Here is a 14,158-nt window from a genome sequence, read left to right as displayed (position 1 = left end):
CTTAGCGGAACAGCCGAATACTGATTCAGCAACCAAGGGATAGCATTTGACAGCAGTCTATAGTTTGTTCCTTTGTCCACATTTGACCTGATGCCATGATACTTCATGGAATCTAGTGTTAGAGTTGAGGACTACCATGGCTGCTCCTTGTTGATTTGATCATGAGGCCACCATCTCTGTTTGCTACTCATCACTCAGCAACTACCAAAAAAGATTTAGAATTGTAATGGTGCAGAAGGCCATTTGGCCCATCATGTCTAAATTGTGTCTTTTGAAATGAGCTTTGCTATTTTGCTATTTTGCTATTTCGTTGAACTTCATTTGCACCATCTGCATGGTGAGATTCAAAACTATATCCAGAACATTGACCTGAGATCCTGATGTTAGCCAGTAACATTATTACTAATGTCAGTGCCTCCCCCTCTTCAGATATGTTACAAATATACAAGTATAATATGTTATTATTATAAATAAGGTTACATATTCTATAAAAACATTTGTCTTGATGAATTTTGGATGAGACATTAAACTAAGGCCATTGCTTGGTCAGTGAAAGACATGCAAGGCATGTTGTAATTTGTACACTTGTTCAAATACTGCAGCCTGAGATTGCAACTCATTCTTGCCCTTGAGTCATATTAATTTTTCTTTGTGACTTGTATTATTAATATAATCTCTAACATGAGTTTTGAAAATTCAATGCAGAAAGGAACAAATGTGCAAATTGCAGAGTTGTGAATGGCTCTGACCTAGGTTTGTTGACACCTTGTTGATACTGATAATGATCTCGGAGAGATCTTATCACAGCACAGTAAAGGTTGTTTTTGTTCTTGTTTTCAGTGCAAACCTATGTTTCTTTCTTGTATTATAACTGAATCTTGCTTGCTTCTTTCAAGCCTCCTACACACTCATTCCTCCGTTCTGCATTACTATGTCGTAAATGAAACCTCTTGTGCTTTGTTCTTTAGTCCAACCTGTGAAACTATTCTCCTCCAGGGCTATTCCCTTTGTCATATGGTCTTCAGCTTTTGAATGAAGTTATAAACCTATTTGGTGAAATAATGAGTAGAACTTTTCATGCTGCAAGTCATGATGTATAATACACTGCCTGGTGAACGTAGATTCAGTAGTAGTTTTCAAGGGGGAATTGGATCTGTACTACAAAGAAAAATTTCCAGTGCAATGAAGAAGAATAGGGAAGTGATCAGATGGATCACTCTTTCAAAGAGCCTATGTATGCACTGTAGGAAGAAAAAAAAAGCCCCTTTCTATGCTGTAAGATTGTGCAACCTGGTTGATGACTATCCTGTTTTTCTGTCAGACCTTACATTATCTTCAGTAGAGTAGTAATCTCGGGATTACTACCGGTGCCGCGGGCTAGTGAGGCTAGAAACAGAGAGAGAGCACAGCTGAACACGTGGCTACAGAGGTGGTGTAGGAGGGAGGGCTTCAGGTTTGCGGATCATTGGGATACCTTCTGGTGAAGATGGGACCTGTACAGGAAGGACGGGTTGCACCTGAACTGGTGGGGCACCAATATCCTGCGCGGGAGGTTTGCTAGAGCTCTTCGGGAGGGTTTAAACTAGTTTGGCAGGGGAATGGGAACCAGAGCTACAGATCAGAGGATGGAGTAGCCAGTGTACAGACAGATAGAGCAAGCAGAGAGTTTAATAGGGCAAAGTGGCAGTCAATGCGACCGGTTGAGGTGTATCTACTTGAGTGCAAGAAGTGTCAGGAATAAGGGTGATGAACTTAGAGCGTGGATCAGTACTTGGAGCTATGATGTGGCCATTACGGAGACTTGGATAACACATCGGCAGGAATGGTTGTTGGATGTTCCGGGGTATAGATGTTTCAAAAGAAATAGGGAGGGAGGTAAGAGGTGGGGGAGTGGCATTGCTAATCAGGGATGCAATCACAGCTGCAGAAAGAGAGGTCGTGGAGGAGGGTTTCTCTACTGAGTCAGTATGGGTGGAAAAAACAGGAAAGGAGCAGTCACTTTATTGGGAGTTTTCTATAGACCCTCCAATAGCAACAGAGACTGAGGAACAGATTGGGAGGCAGATTTTGGAAAGGTGCAGAAGTAATAGGGTTGTTGTCATGGGCGACTTCAACTTCCCTAATATCGACTGGAGCCTCCTAAATGCAAATAGTTTGGATGGAGCAGATTTGTCAGGTGTGTCCAGGAAGGATTTCTGACTCAATATGTAGATAGGCTGACTAGAGGGGAGACCATATTGGATTTAGTGCTTGGCAACGATCCAGGCCAGGTGTCGGATCTCTTGGTGGGAGTGCATTTCGGTGATAGTGATCACAACTCCCTGACCTTTATTATAGTCATTGAGAGGGATAGGAGCAGACGGTATGGGAAAGTATTTAATTGGGGGAGAGGGAATTACAATGCTATTAGGCAAGAACTAAGGAGCACCAGTTGGGATCAGATGTTTTCAGGCAAGTGCATGATAGAAATGTGGAGGTTGTTTAGGGAGCAGCTGCTACAGGTACTGAATAGGTTTGTCCCACTGAAGCAAGGAAAGATGGTAACGTGAAGGAACCTTGGATGACAAGGCATGTTGAACACCTAGTCAAGAGGAAGAAGGAAGCTTAGTTAAGGTTACGGAAGCAAGGATCGGACACGGCTCTAGAGGTCTGCAAGATAGCCAGGAAGGAACTGAAGAATGGACTTAGGAGAGCTAGAAGGGGGTAAGAGAAAACCTTGGTGGGTAGGATCAAGGAAAACCCCAAGGCTTTCTATACTTATGAGGAACAAGAGGATGGCCAGAGTGAGGATAGGGCCAATCAGGGACAGTGGAGGAAGCTTGTGTGCAGAGTCAGAGGAGGTAGGGGAGGTCCTTAATGAATAGTTTGCTTCAGTATTCACCAGTGAGAGGGACCTTGATGTTTGTGAGGACAGCATGAAACAGGCAGATATGCTTGAACAGGTTGTTATTAGGAAGGAGGATGTGTTAGAAATTTTGAAAAACATGAAGATAGACAAGTCCCCGGGCCAGATGGGATATACACAGGGTTTTTTACGGGAAGCGAGGGAAGAGATTGCCAAAGGGGCAGCAATGATCTTTGCGTCCTCACTGTCCACTGGAGTAGTGCCAGATGATTAGAGGGTGGCAAATGTCACTTCCTTGTTCAAGAAAGGGAATCGGGATAATCCTGGAAATTACAGACCAGTCAGTCTTTCTTCTGTGGTGGGCAAATTATTGGAAAGGATTCTGAGAGATAGTATTTATGATTATTTGGAAAAGCACAGTTTGATTAGAAATGGTCAGCATGGCTTTCTGAGGGGCAGGTCATGCCTCGCAAGCCTTATTGAATTCTTTGAGGATGTGACAAAACACATTGATGAAGGCAGAGCAGTGGATGCTGTGTATATGGCTTTTAGCAAGGCATTTGATAAGGTTCCACATGGTAGGCTCATTCAGAAAGTAAAGAGGCATGGGATTCAGGGAAATTTGGCTGTCTGGATACAAAACTGGCTGTCCAATAGAAGACAGAGGGTGCTAGTAGATGGAAAGTATTCAGCCTGGAGCTCGGTGACCAGTGGTGTGCCGCAGGGATCTGTTCTGGGATCTCTGCACTTTGAGATCTTTATAAATGACTTGGATGAGGAAGTGGAAGGGTGGGCTAGTAAGTTTGCCAGTGACACGAAGGTTGGTGGAGTTGTGGACAGCGTGGAGGGCTGTTGTAGGGTTGCAACGGGGCATTGACAGGATGCAGAGCTGGGCAAAGAAGTGGCAGATGGAATTCAACCCAGAAAAGTGTGAAGTGATTCATTTTGGAAGGTCAAATTTGAATGTAGAATACAGGGTTAATGGCAGGATTCTCGGCAGTGTGGAGGAACAGAGGGATCTTGTGTCCATAGATCCATGTCCATAGATCCCTCAAAGTTGTGATCTGAGTTGATAGGGTTGTAAAGAAGGCATATGGTGTGTTGGCTTTCATTGGCAGGGGGAATTGAGTTTGAGCCGCGAGGTTATGCTGCAGCTCTATAAAACTCTGGTTCGACCACACTTGGAATATTGTGTTCAGTTCTGGTCACCTCATTATAGGAAGGATGTGGAAGCTTTAGAGAGGGTGCAGAGGAGATTTATCAGGATTCTGCCTGGACTGGAGGGCACATCTTATGAGGAAAGGTTGAGGGAGCTAGGGCTTTTTTCATTGGAGCGCAGAAGGATGAGAGGTGACTTGATAGAGGTGTACAAGATGATGAGAGGCACAGAGAGTGGATAGTTGGAGACTTTTTCCTAGGGTGGAAATGGCTATTACGAGGGGACGTAATTTTAAGGTGTTGGGAGGAAGATATAGGGGAGATGTCAGAGGTAGGTTTTTCACAGAGTGGTGGGCGTGTGGAATGCGCTGCCGGCAGTGATAGTGGAGTCAGATACTTTAGAGACTTTTAAACGACTCTTGGATAGGCACATGGAGAATAGTAAAATGTAGGGTGTGCAGGGTAGATTGATCTTCATCGGATAATAGGTCGGCACAACATCGTGGGCTGAAGGGCCTGTACTGTGCTGTACTGTTCTATGTTCCTTGACCATTAATTTGGTTTCTCAATTCATAGCTGCGATAGTAGAAGCTCCTTTTACTTTAAGTTATATGTGGGTAAGCTCTTTTGATTTCAGTGAATGAAGGCACTGTATATTGAGGTATTGCACCACAAGACTAGGAAGATACTGGGTATAACCCTTTATCTGAACTAGGTAAGAGCTTACATGACAGTATAGTTGGTTAGCACTTGCTTTTCATGTCTAGGGTCACCAGTGACATGACTTTTAAGATAAAATCTCTGAATGAACTGATGTCCAATATTTGATAAGTATCAAGGTGCAGGGCTGGATGAACACAGCAGGCCAAGCAGCATCATAGGAGCAGAGAGGCTGACGTTTCAGGCCTAGACCCTTCATCAGAAAAGGGGGAGGGGAAGGAGGTTCTGAAATAAATAGGGAGGGAGTGGGAGGCGGATAGAGGAGAGGATAGGTGGAGAGGAAACAAACGGGTCGAAGGGGCGGGGATGGGGCCAGTAAAGGTGAGTGTAGGTGGGGAGTTAGGGAGGGGATTGGTCAGTCCAGGGAGGACGGACAGGTCAAGGGGGTGGGATGAGGTTAGTCGGTAGGAGATGGGAGGTGCGGCTTGAGGTGGGAGGAGGGGATAGGTGGGAGGAAGAACAGGTTAGGGAGGCAGGGATGAGCTGGACTGGTTTTGGGATGTGGTAGGGGGAGGGGAGATTTTGAAACTCCCCACCTACACTCACCTTTACTGGCCCCATCCCCGCCTCTTCGACCTGTTTGTTTCCTCTCCACCTATCCTCTCCTCTATCCATCTTCTTTCCGCCTCCCACTCTCTCCCTATTTATTTCAGAACCCCCTTCCCCTCCCCCTTTTCTGATGAAGGGTCTAGGCCTGAAACGTCAGCCTCTCTGCTCCTATGATGCTGCTTGGCCTGCTGTGTTCATCCAGCCCTGCACCGTGTTGTCTCGGATTCACCAGCATCTGCAGTTCCTACTATCTTTGATAAGTATCTGACAGTATTATATTTGTGGGAAAGGATTCAAACCTTAACCCTACAAAGTCAATGCAAAATTCAACTAATGTTAGCATACCTGACATAGCAGAGTTTGGTGGGGAAATGCAGAGGAAGGTTTCATTGATTTTCCACAGGAAAAGTTTCTATTGTAATAAGATATTACACATTGATTAACAATGCTGGAAGTTGTGTGGGAAACCAATTGGACTTATTGGAGCTGATAAGCACAAGTCTGAAAAGAAAACTTAGAAGGAAAATGCCTTGGATCAAATTGTCACTTTAACTACAACTAAGAAATTAGAGGTAAACCTAGCTGGGAGTGGAGAAAGAGTACATAGGGTAGTTGAGAGATATGAAGGATTTTGCCTAAAGGGAAGCTACCTCTTTGTCCTTCAAATGAAGTGTCCAAGCCCAATACTACATTAAGGGATACAGAGGCTACTCTCACTGTCTTGCAGAAGTATTTTGTTTCCTCTTCAGAGAGTTCAGTGAAATCTCAAGTGTCAATTTCCAGCTGTACCATTTGCTATATCCTGGTTCCAATCTAGAAAATGCAATTGGAATATGAATTGTTATCTGGACAAGTAGTAATCAGGGTAGTTAAGAAATTACCTGTGGATGGAGATGATGTACTCCTGGGGAACAATTTAGCATGAGTTATAGCTTTGCCTACAATCACGAAAAATAGGATTGAGGCTAAAGAGAAAGAAGCGGTTGCAAGAATAGGTTCCAGGTATTTTTCCATCGTGTTTGGTGACCAGAGCAAATGCTAAACAAAGTCCATCGCCACAAGTCACAATATTACCACAAATAGATGTTAGGGTGGCTGAAACTCATGTTTGAATTATCCTTACTCATAAATAGTATTTGTTAGATCTTCGTTAAATGAGGCTCACGATCCAGATCCAGAGTGTAATAAGTTAGCACAGAGTTAAATTAGCACAGGCAACTCAGAATGAGGCCAATACTGAAGGAGGTTCAGTGTGCTATTACCTTCGGCACACAATTCTCATGAGGAAGTAGAGACATCCTCACAGACCTGCAGATAAACAATGGGCTACTGTTTATCAAATAGTGGTACCACCCAGATATCATACGGAGATGTTGCAAGTAACACATCAAATTCCTACAGCCGGACATGTAGGAATATGTCAAATGCGAGCATCGATAAACAGGTATTTTACACGACAAAGACTTCATAATGATGAAGTGTAGTTCTGTAAAACATGTCAGGTAGTAGAAAAATCACAACATGTAATTAAATCAGTACCTTTGTTATCCATAACAATTTTTGAGAGCAGTTCACCCAAGTGCTAGTAGATTGTGTAGTGCTGTTATCAAAATCAAGGCAGGGCATCAGTATATCTTCACAATGAGGACTATGACAACCTGATTCCCAGAACCTATTCCCTAAAGGACAGCTTTACAGCTAAGGTAGTACTGGAAAAGTTAACTCGTTTCATTATGGACTACCAATTGAGATGCAAACTGTTTGGGGGCTAACTTTGTCTAAAGATTTCCAGGACATCATTAGCATTTTGGGTATAAGACAGTTGAAGTCAACTGCATATCATCTGCAAACATGGACAGCTTTGGAAAAATACCATCAGACTGTCAAAACCATGATTAAGGCATACCATCACACAGACCCACAGGATTGGGACAAGGGATTAGATTTCTTTCTTTGCTACTGGAGACCCCCCAAATTAATCTATTGTCTTTAGTCCATTGAATTGCTTTATGGTCATAAGATTAGAGGTTCATTAAAATTGTTTGGGGACTAGTTCTTAAAATAATCCTCAATGTTGGATTACATGTCCATCTTTCTTGAAAGACTCCAGGAACATGTAATAGCAGAAGAACATTTTAAAGTTTCATAAGCAAATGTGAAATAGTGGACAGAAAGATATTCAACAACTAGAATGTTTCAGGTAGGAGATGAATTATTGGTCTTGTTGCCTCTGTAAGGTGAACCTCTAAAAGTGAAATTCAGTGATTTATACAAGGGGGGGGGTAGAAGGGTCTATAAGGCGACTTCTCTGATCACTCTTGATTATGGGAAGAAAAATCAGTCTTGTCACAGACATGTTGAGTAGGTATCATTGCAGGGAGGAGGATAAGGAGGAACACGTGGTAGGAGCAGTGGAAGTTGACTGAGACAATGAAAGTCAGTTGGACGGAGAGGTAGACAGTTCTCAATGTGAGTCTCCTACAATTCAATTGGCCACACAAAAATACTGGGATAATTAAACACTGTTCTCATTTAAAGAGAGGACAATGAGAGGATTTTGTAAGACTACTTAGGAAGTATAAGGTAATCTGCAGAGATAAACCTGGATATACTAGATTAGTTTGGCATGATGTGGACATAAAGGAGTCAGCATTGATAAAACAGCATCCTTATCAGTTGAGCCCAGAAAAACAAGGAGAAAAACAAAAAGCTCAGGTGGAAACAGATTCAATAAATGCTTGGAAAATACTTGATTGTAGTTATTCAAAGCAGTTGGAGTTTACTGTTAGTGTGATTCCTAAATCGTAGTGGTTTTGAGATTTTGAGGAATGTGTGTTTTACTTGAAATTTGAGAGTAATTTCAGCAAATTAGTTGTACCTTTGAACGAATATGTTAAGGAAACAAGCAAATGTGGAATGGTCAGCAGAATGCCAGGCAGCCTTTGAAAAGCTGAAGGCAGTCCTCGTACATGTTCCTCATAACTTTGAACACGCCCTCTAGTGTCAGCTCATTTACAAACAGCCCATACCACTGCTTGATCAAAACAGCAGTGTAAACATGACTTAAAATGAGTTTCTGTAAAGTTGAAGCTTCAACTCATCACTGTATTTCTTGATGACTTGGATGTGGGGTAGAAAGTCACATACGCACACTTTTGTCAATGACCCAAAGATAAGCACTGTGTATGGAAATATAACATTACAAAGAGATATTAGTCGTTTAAGTGATTGGGCACAATTGTTGTAAATGATAGAACAAGCTACCATATAAATGGTATACCAGTGGAAACAATAGGAGTCAGAGAAGGCTTGGGGATTTAAGTACATAATCATTAAAATCTCAAGAACAGATGCAGAGAATAATCAGTAAATAGAATGATAGCCTTTAAATTTCTGAATCCTAGGTGCAGATGTCATACATTAGCCACTCAGAGGCTCGATTAGACCACACCTTAGGAAAGATATATAATAATATTGAAGAGAGCAGTGTAAATATACCAGAATTATTCCTGGATTCCTCTGGTCAAAATATGAAGGTATAATACATCAACTGGATTGTATATTCTGAAAGTTGAAAGAATATGGTATGATTGATGTTTTCAAGATATTAACACTGAAAGAAGAGATCAAGATAAATCAATGTTTGCTGGTTGGGGAGTCTAGACTAGGAGCACACTCTAATTAGAGCCAGAATCTTTCAGCAGTAAAATTTAGGATGTTAGAAATTTGGAACCCTCTTCTGTAAACAGAAATTGATACTAGATTAATTGTAAATTTCATATTGACAGATTTTGTTATCCAGAGGTAGAGGTAATAAAGAAAAAATAAGGTCAAAGAAGGTACTTGAGTTAAATAACGAATCACGCATGATGTAATTAAATGGTGGAACAGTTTGAGGGGTTAAACAATCTAGTCTGTTATGTTTTAACTCTCCAGTTCTCTGGTACTGTTCCAAATCTAAGAAGGATTGGAATGTTAATACCTACTCTTTATTTCTGCGGCACTGTTTCATCCAAAACTGGTAAATAGAGTCTTTTGAGTTTTAAAAATCAGTTTTATATTGCACATGTACTTTTTTTAAATCAGAGGTGAGCTTGAGAAGTTGAAACTTATTATTGGATGGTTGCTGTCAACCTACATAACAATAAATTACCCAAACCATATTCACAGCCACCTCTGGCTCACAACCATGCCACATGGGTTTTGATCACTTGCTCCACCATTCTGATGCAGATCATCAGGGGCTTGTGCCTGTATGACAAGGAGGGAAGTCTTGTGTTCCTCCTGCCCCGTCCTGCTGCTCAGTTTGGAGCCTCTTCGTCCAACCAGTTCAGTAATTTGTCGTTACCCATTCAGCAACTGGGCCATCAATCCACACATCAACTCAGTTGCCGACTCCCAGCCTCTTCCTTAGCCCAATCAGCAGGCATCGTTCCATTGCAGCCTCCCCAAGCTCCTGCGGATTTGTGAGCAAAGGCGGGAGAGAAATGGTCTCTAATTGCCAGCTTTACCTCTTATCTGATCTCTAAATGCCAGCCTTATTAACAATGCTTACATCCTGAGAATGATTTATTTTAAAACCATGGACTTCTGGTTCTGATTTCCCCACAATTCCTGTACTGCCCCATATACGAAACAGCAGTTAATTCATCGGTTGAAATGCATTGAGATATGAGCGATAAGATCTCAAACAGATGCAAATATCGTCACAGTTATCAACCTGTGCCATCTACAATCAGAATATCACAATCTTCCACATGTCATAGAATCACAAGAAGTCTACATTGGGGAAGCAGGCCATTCAGCCCATTGAGTCCACACCAATCCTCCGAAGAGCATCCCATCCTTTCCCTGTAACCTTGCACTTCCCATTGCTAACTATCTGGACACTGTGGGTAATTTAGCATGGCCAAACCACTTAGCCTGCACATCTTTGGACTGTAGGAGGAAACCGGAGCACCTGGAGGAAACCCACACAGATATGGGGAGAATGTGCAAGCTTCGCATAGACGGCCACGCGAGGGTGGAATCGAACCTGGGTCCCTGGAGCTGCGAGGCAGCAGTACTAACCACTGAGCCACTGTGCCCTACCATGTCCTTTCCTGGATTTGGAATATGGGTTGCAGGTTGGATAGGACCCCTCAGCATTACAGCTTCCAAATCGCCTGTTGGACAAGCCTGCTGTAGATCCTGCAGACTGTGGCCACAGTGTGCTGCAGTGGGATAGATGGTGGTAATGCTGATGATTGAACAGAAATACCAAATCTCAACTAAGGTCATGATTAAAGTGTGAGAACATGGCTCAGCATCCATGGCAAGGGTGGGCAAGATTGGGATGAATACGATGCTCCCTGTGGCAGAATACTGTGCCAGCTGTATCTTTCCAACTCGTGAAGAATGTAATGAAAGCTTCAGGAAGCTAAGAGGAACAAAAGTGGCATTTAAAAAAAAAAAAAAAATTGGAAGAGAATGAAAGAAATCATGGAAGAAGGGGTGCAATAAACCTTTGCCACACCTTTCTTTTGAAGAGGCTTGTTGATTTAACGAGGTTGGGTTTAGCAAGAAGAGCGAGAGAGGAAGCGAGTCGTTGACTCGTCTCTGTGCCTTGCCACTTCCTGGCCTGTCTGATCTGTTCGGAGTTCAGTGTGTGATGGAGTCCCGCTCTGCAGGAAGGCTCTTAAAAGCTCAGAGTCCAATCGTCCATCACTCCTCAGCATTGTCAAACAGTGCTCAGCTCTCGAACTCCTTGGGAGAGCCACAGTAGTCTGGCTGATAATGGACCTACCCATTTCCCGATCTCCACCACTAGCATCTGAGGTAATGAAATAGTTATTTTATTCAGTTTTATTTTGAAGCCTTTCAGGAAGTATTTGAGCTGGGTTTTAAAAGCAGACATTTGGTAACTACTTTCACCACTAGTCCCCTGGAACATCCAGACCATTAAAATACTTGTTAACAGGTGATCAACTTTTCTTCTGAATCTGGAAACGCTAGTTTGAGAGTCAGCTGCCTTTCTTAACCTGTTTTATACAATAACTTGGTAAATATGTGATATTCTGATTGTAGATGGCACACGTTGATAATTGTGACTATATTTGCATCTGTCTGAGATCTTATCGTTCGTATCTCAATGCATTTCAACCGATGAATTAACTGTTGATAAGTCTATGGGGCAGGACGGCAATTGTTTGGGATTGTGGGGAAATCAGGACCAGAAATCCATGGTTTTAAAATAAATTATTCTCCAGGATGTAAGCATTTATTGCTTATCTTTACTTCCTCTGAGAAGGTGGCCTTCTCAACTGATGTTGTGGTTTGCCACTTCTGAAGGAAGTTCAGGGCCAACATATGGGCTAGACCAAGTAAGAAAAACAACAGGCTCCATTCTAAATGGGCATTAGCGAACCAGTATTTGCAAAAACTCTATTGTTCTTTGGTCACTTTTTTTCACCAAGCCTTTTTTTTATTTGCAGACTTTGAAAACTGAACTCTAATTATTGAAGTACTATGTTGGAGTTTTAATTTGTCTTCTTTGGTTTGTTTTATTAAACATGTTTGATGACCTGCCTAATGATGTAACCATTACACTACTCTCCTTCTATGGCCTTTTCTAAAAGCACAGGGATTTTTGCTTTTATTGGTCGGTGCATTGAGTATAGGAATTGGGAGGTCACGTTGCAGCTGTACATGACATCGGTTAGGCCACTTTTGGAATACTGCTTGCAGTTCTGGTCTCCCTGCTATAGAAAGGATGTTGTGAAACTTGAAAGGGTTCAGAAAAGATTTACAAGAATGTCGCCAGGTTAGAAGGTTGGAGCTATAGAGAGAGGCTGAATAGACTGGGGCTATTTTCCCTGGAGTGTCGAAGGCTGAGGGTGACTTTACAGAGGTTTATAAAATCATGAAGGGCATGGACAGAGTAAATAGATAAGGTCTTTTACTGGGGGTGGGGGAGGCCAAAGTGAGAGGGCTTAGGTTTAAGGTGAGAGAGGAAAGATTTAAAAGGGACCTAAGGGGCAACTTCTTCAAGCAGAAGGTCGTGCGTTAAGCAATGAGCTGGCAGAGGAAGTGGTTGAGGCTGCTACAATTACAACATTTAAAAGGCATCTGGATGGGTTTAGGAATGGTTGAGAGGGAAATGGGCCAAATGCTGGCAAATGGGACTAGATTAATTAAGGATATCTGGTTGGTGTGGACAAGTTGAACCCAAGGGTCTGTTTCCTTTCTGTGTATCTCTATGACTCTATGATTCTATTAAGCTCCTCAGAAAGACAGCACCTCCAACAATGCAGCAGCACTCTTTAATATTGCACTAAAGTGTTTAGGCCCTTGCATGCGATGCAAGTATGCAACCTTCTAGAACGAAGAGGGTTACCAGAGTGTTACTGGATGAAAGATATGAACTTTGTTTCTATGGTTATATACACACTCAACTTATCAAAACTATAATTATTGCTACTTCCTGTTAACATTTAGAAAGTACAAAGGAAAAACTTGCAGTTTTGCGGTATTTTTCATGACTTCAATGTCTCAAAGTGCCTTATAGACAAATAAATAGTTTTGAAGTGTAATTACTCTCATAATTTGGGAGATGCATTTGCTAATTTATACACAGAAGGCCCCACAAAGAACAAAAATGTGATAATGAACAAACTGCCTATTTGAACAGTGTTTGTTGAAGAATAAATATTGGCCAAGACACCAGGAGAGCTCCTCAGCTCCTCTGCAGATAATGCCGTGTAATCTATTACATCATCAAAAAGGGCAGACAGGACCTTGGTTTAATGTCTCACCTAAAAGGGCTGCGTTGAGTTAAAATGCTCAAGTCTCTGGAGGAGGAATTGATTCCACAATCCTATTCATTCACGCAAGCTTACTACTAGTGGCCACAACTGGCATTTGCATAGCACAAAGAGGCCTTGACCTTGACTCTCAGAAGTATGGTACCAAAAAATGGTTTGAAAATGATCAATATCAACTTGTTGCTATCATAGGCCAAATACCATTATTGTTATTATTAGGTAACAGTTCATCACATGATGCTTCATCTTCAGTGCTTTTCTGATACACATAAATTGGAGTTCTAGCATTCTAGTACTGCATCACAGTGGTGTTGAAATTCTAATCAGTAGATGATGAGATATCACCAGATTCCTCATACCTTTCTCTCACACTTCTAAAGTAATCTTGGCCTCACGGTAAGTAGTCCAAAAACTTAGCCACCACACTAATCATATCCAAGTACAGGTGCTTCACAGCAGGAATCATAGAGCCATAGAGCCATGCAGCACAGAAGCAGACTCTTCAGTCCAACTCATCCATGTTGACCAGATTTCCCAAACTAAACTCGTCCCACTTGCCTGCACTTGACCCATTTCCCTCTAAATCTTTCCTAATCTTGGACCTGTCCTAATGTCTTTTAAATGTTGCTTCTGCTTCAACCACTTCCTTTGGCAGTTCATTCCTCTTATAGGCCACCCCTGTGGTCGCTTTCAAGTCTTTCTCCTTTCACCTTAAAATTATGCCCTCTCGATTTGAACTCCCCGACCCCAGGGAAAAGACCTTTGCTATTCATGTTATTGATGCCCTTCATGATTTTTATAAACCTTGATAAAATCACCCCTCAACATCCTATGCTCCAGTGAAAAAAGTGTCCCAGCTTATTGAGCCTATCTTTCTAACTCAAACCCTCCAGTCCTGGTAACATCCCTGTTAATCTTATCTGCACCCTGTCCAATTTAATAATACCCATCCTGTAGCAGGGCCACCAGAATAATGTGCAGCAAGAACACACCTTGGCCTTTTTTTTTAAACTTAACATCTCTGTGCAGTTTGATTAGAAGTTATGACCCACCTCCAGAACAGGTGGGTCTTGAATCCAGGCCT

General features: G+C 42.1%; 1 protein-coding gene across 3 annotated transcripts in view; it reads left to right on the top strand.

Annotated features, from left to right (window-relative positions):
- The window catches only part of nbeal2 (neurobeachin-like 2), a 202,607-nt gene that overhangs the window by 22,747 nt on the left and 165,702 nt on the right, over positions 1 to 14,158 (top strand). Inside the window, exon 1 of one of the 3 annotated variants that reach the window (XM_048595707.1) lies at positions 10,933 to 11,089. The exons of the other annotated variants lie outside the window; for them this stretch is intronic. Coding sequence (XP_048451664.1) covers positions 11,048 to 11,089 — 42 coding nt within the window. The 5' untranslated portion in view covers positions 10,933 to 11,047. Of the gene's footprint in view, positions 1 to 10,932; positions 11,090 to 14,158 lie in introns of those variants that run through there. 3 annotated transcript variants of the gene reach the window in all.

Source organism: Rhincodon typus, chromosome 4 (genome assembly GCF_021869965.1).
Source record: "Rhincodon typus isolate 14 chromosome 4, sRhiTyp1.1, whole genome shotgun sequence".
Taxonomy (NCBI): Eukaryota; Metazoa; Chordata; class Chondrichthyes; order Orectolobiformes; family Rhincodontidae; genus Rhincodon; species Rhincodon typus.
Note: the sequence above shows the minus strand (reverse complement) of the source record. Positions and strands in the feature narration are given on the sequence as shown.